This window comes from Myotis davidii, unplaced genomic scaffold, assembly GCF_000327345.1.
Source record: "Myotis davidii unplaced genomic scaffold, ASM32734v1 scaffold766, whole genome shotgun sequence".
NCBI classification, from domain to species: domain Eukaryota; kingdom Metazoa; phylum Chordata; class Mammalia; order Chiroptera; family Vespertilionidae; genus Myotis; species Myotis davidii.
This window is the reverse complement of record NW_006296846.1, coordinates 193,312-197,970: the sequence shown is the minus strand read 5'-3', so window position 1 is coordinate 197,970 and position 4,659 is coordinate 193,312. Positions and strand designations below refer to the sequence as shown.

Below are 4,659 nucleotides of genomic sequence, written 5' to 3'. Positions count from 1 at the left end.
GATCACCTATTTAGACTCTCATTACCCAAGTTACTAAGAATATTACCAGTGGAATACAGGGAGCTTAGCCAATCAAGGTTTTAGGCCTGGGCTGGGGCCCCCCCCAGCTCCCCGCAGCCGCTGCCACCTCCATCAAGGATCGCTGGCTGGCTGCACCCTGATTTCCCGCAGCTGCAGCCATCAATGATCCCTGGCTGGCTCCTCCCCGGCCCAAACCTAAAGCCTCAGGCCGAGGCTTTAGACCTGGACCGGGCACCCCCAGCTCCCCACCACCGATCACTGACTGGCTCCGCCCGGGTTCCCTGCCAAAGCCACCATGAGGATCGCTTGCTGGCTCCGCCCCGTCCTAAGCCTAAAGCCTCTGGCTGAGGTGTTAGGCCGAGGCCGGACCCTCCCCATGCTCCCCACCATCAACAATCGCTGGCTGGCTCCTCCCTGGCCCCAGCCTAAAGCCTCTCGCCAAGGCTTTCGGCCTGGACTGGGGCACCCCCAGCCCCCCGCCACCGATCGCTGGCTGGCTCCTCCCTGGCCCCAGCCTAAAGCCTCTCGCCAAGGCTTTCGGCCTGGACTGGGGCACCCCCAGCCCCCCGCCACCGATCGCTGGCTGGCTCCTCCCTGGCCCCAGCCTAAAGCCTCTCGCCAAGGCTTTCGGCCTGGACTGGGGCACCCCCAGCCCCCCGCCACCGATCGCTGGCTGGCGCCGCCCAGGTTCCCTGCTGCAACTGCCATCAAGGATCCCTGGCTGGCTGGACCAGCCCAAGCCTAAAGCCTCTGGTGGAGGCTTGGGCCAGAGCACCCCCAGCTTCCTGCGCTGCCGCCATCAAGCATAGCTGGCTGGGTCCACCTGGTTCCCCGCCACTGCTGCCATCAATGATTGCTGGATGGCTCCGCCCAGGCCCCAGCCTAAAGCCTCAGTCTGAGGCTTGGGGCTGACATATGCAAACTAGCCACCATTCTTGGCTGTCGGCTAATTTGCATATCTCGATGATTAGCCAATGAAAAGGGTAGCGGTTGTACGCCAATTACCATGTTTCTCTTTTATTAGTGTAGATCATTATGTCTCTCCTTTTATAACTTGTCTTTAAAATCATTGCTATGTGTATATTTTTCATCTTTTCTTCTGATTTATGTGAGCTTTTTTAAGATCATCTCCACTATTGATTTTCTGTAGGATCTAGCCTCAGATCTCTACTTTAGTTGAATTTTTAAAATTTGATAATTATGTTTTTGATCTGAAAACAATCTCAGGAGAAAGACATGCAATCATCTCTGAATTTTCTCTCTTGTGAGGCAGTAACTTGTACTTAGAGGCTCATATGCTTTGATTACTTAGATTGACTGCCTTCTTCTGAACTACTGAATCATTTCATAGACCAGATAGCATTTCTGCTTCCTTATTTTTCACCAGGGATGGGGGAACAGGAGTAAGAGTGCTTGTTCAGATGCCTTGAAGTTATGAAAATTCCTGTTCCAATTTATCTGGCAGGCTATTTTTCTATTTTTATTAAGATGACGCTTCCCTCTAACTGCTTCCTCCTACTCTGCCTTACAGGATTCTTCATTTTCATGAATGCAGATGGCACTTTCCCTGATTTCTAGCACAGGCACATGTCCCCTTACCCCATTTGAACAATTGTTTTTGGTGGGTTCAATGAGTATCTGCAGAGCTGGCAGGAAGATAAGGAGAAGAGAGTCAGAACTTTTAGGTACCGCGAAAGGCTTAGGTTATTATGTTGAATCAAAATTCCACTACACAGATACTAAGGAAAACTCTAGTGGTCAACTGGATGATTCTGTGAGTGCATTTACAAAGAGGAATGGAAACTTCTGTTCTTCAAAAATAATGTTGTGTATATGGGAGTCTTTCTGCTTTACTTCTTCTGCCTTCACCTTATTGTTCTTGTTTTTATTTACAGAAAGATGTAGACAAGGAGTTTTATTTGTTCCCTATAGTGTTTGATGAGAATGAGAGTTTGCTCTTGGACGATAATATAAAAATGTTTACAACTGCATCTGATCAGGTGGATAAAGACGACGCAGAATTTCAGGAATCTAATAAGATGCACTGTAAGTACTGCCTCACCCACCAATGCTTCAAGTTATTTCAGTGTTGCACATGGAATGCTTTTAATTATACCAAAATTCCAATAGCTTTGCCTATTGTTCAATTTTCAGTAAACAAATATAGTGAGGGTAATATCACTGATTATTTAATGTATTGTTCAGTTACTCCTCATCTCATTTAATTCAGGATAAAACATATAAAATATGTCGATTAGATGCATGTTGCTTAGTATGTGATCAGCATCATGCAGGGTTTCTTAGAAATGAAAATTCTTAGACCCCAACCCTGACCTACTGAATCATAAATTCTGGGTGTGGGGACAGCAATCTATGCTTAACACACCCTCCAGGTGATTCTGATCTATGTTCAAGTTTTGAGAACTGCTGATTAGATGCTTTTCTCATCTGTGGCTTAAGAATGACAGGCTCATTGTATTATTTAATATGAAGAAAGATATTGTCTCTGCTCTTAATAAACTTCAATAATTCTCACCCTTGACTACACATTAGAATCAACTGGGAGCTTTTAAAAACTATTAAAGCTATTTTTTAAATGCTCAGGACAACCTCCAGAGCATCGGTTCTCAACCTATGGGTCACGACCCCTTTGGGGGTCAAACGACCCTTTCACAGGGGTCGCCTAAGAACATCGGGAAACACATATATAATTACATATTGTTTTTGTGATTAATCACTATGCTTTAATTATGTTCAATTTGTAACAATGAAAATACATCTCGCATATCAGATATTTACATTATAATTCATAACAGTAGCAAAATTACAGTTACCAAATAGCAACGAAAATAATTTTATGGTTGGGGGTCACCACAACATGAGGAATTGTATTAAAGGATCGCGGCATTAGGAAGGTTGAGAACCACTGCTCCAGAGGTTTTTATTTAATTGAAATCTGGCATCAGATTTATTTTTAGCTCCCAGTGTAATTCTAAAATGCAGTTAGGGTTCAGAAATAGTGAGCTAATTGTTTTTTTAATAAAAAACAAAAACCCACCACACCACTAATGGACAACATGTGAAAATGATTGTAGCAAGAAGAAAAAAATGTAAAGTTGTTTTATAGATTTTTTTAAAAATTGATTGATACTAGTTACATTACTCACAATCTTTAAAATAATACTTTTGATTTAGCATTTTTGCATTCTGGAGGAGCCAAAGATATTATCTCTCAAAAACAGCAGTGAGAGAAAACTTCCTGCAAATACTCTGCCCTATTAATTCAAGAGAAATCATAGAATCTTCCATCTAGAACAACAAACCCATTCCCAGTCTACAGTGTCCAGGAAGAGGTGGTATTTCTCATATACTTAGGTGTTCACAATATGACCCTTGAGAGAACTGAAAAGTGGCTAGCTTGGAAGAACAGTAAGATTCCTAGGGCACAGAACTCTGAGAACACTGCATTTAGCTCTGCTCCTTTCTGCTCTCGAGGGAACATCAAGAAATTGCAAAGCCACTGCTGACACAGAAAGGAGTAGAGAGGCCAGAATGGGTCTTTTAAAAATTAAATAAAGTTGGCTCTGGAAAGTCTAGGAGGTTGCCATGTAGTAGGACATGAGGTAAACCACTTTCAAAATGTTGTTTTTCACCTTTTACAGCCATGAATGGATTTATGTATGGGAATCAGCCTGGTCTCAATATGAACAAAGGAGATTTGGTCACGTGGTACTTATTCAGTGCTGGAAATGAGGCTGATGTACACGGGATTTACTTCTCAGGAAACACGTATCTGTCAAGAGAAGAAAGGAGGGACACAGCAAACCTCTTCCCTCAAACAAGTCTCACACTCACCATGCAGCCTGATACTGAAGGTATATTTCTTTAAAGTCAAGACAAGTCTCTATTGGATCAATTCCTGAGGTTTTGATTTATAATCCTGTGGTGGGTGATAAACTCATCCCTTCCTCAAGCTTCCCAAGTACCATTCCTTCCCTTGGAAGAGCAAGACTAGGCAACTCCCTGCTATATGCCAAACAGGTCCACTTCCTGTTTGTGGGTGGGAGGGAAGTGAGTGACAAAAGAATAGACTGGGATGTCTCCCATTTCCACAAAGCAGAATCCTTAACACATTCTACTTTTTTACTATGGTTCTTTTAAAGATAGCTGGTGTAACCAAACTCAGGTTTAGCTACTTAATGCAACAAAAGCCAAACTTATGAGAAAGGTGCTGGTGAAAAAGAAAGCACTATATTTATTTAAGTATTGGCCCCTTGAGAAGATGGGGACTTTTTTTCAAATTTCTTTATTGATTAAGTTATTACATATGTGTCCACTACCCCCTATCTCGCCAACTCATGCCCTCACCCCCCTGTTGTCTGTGTCCATTGGTTAGGCCTATATGCTTGCATGTAAGTCCTTTGGTTGATCTCTCCCCCTTACACCCACCCTCCCCTACCTTCCTTCTGAGGTTTGATCTGATCGGCAATGCTTCTCTGTCTCTGGATCTGTTTTTTTTTTCCATCAGTTTATGTTGTTCATTATATTCCACAAATGAGTGAGGTCATGTGATATTTATCTTTTTCTGACTGGCTTATTTCACTTAGCATAATGCTCTCCAGTTCCATCCATGCTGTT

General features: G+C 43.1%; 1 protein-coding gene across 7 annotated transcripts in view; it reads left to right on the top strand.

Moving 5' to 3' along the window:
• The window catches only part of CP (ceruloplasmin (ferroxidase)), a 99,588-nt gene that overhangs the window by 46,367 nt on the left and 48,562 nt on the right, over window positions 1-4,659 (top strand). For all 7 annotated transcript variants that reach the window (XM_006772578.2, XM_006772575.2, XM_015569705.1 and 4 more), the window contains 2 exons: window positions 1,917-2,067; window positions 3,684-3,896. In XM_006772578.2, coding sequence (XP_006772641.1) covers window positions 1,917-2,067; window positions 3,684-3,896 — 364 coding nt within the window. The remainder of the gene's footprint in view (window positions 1-1,916; window positions 2,068-3,683; window positions 3,897-4,659) is intronic.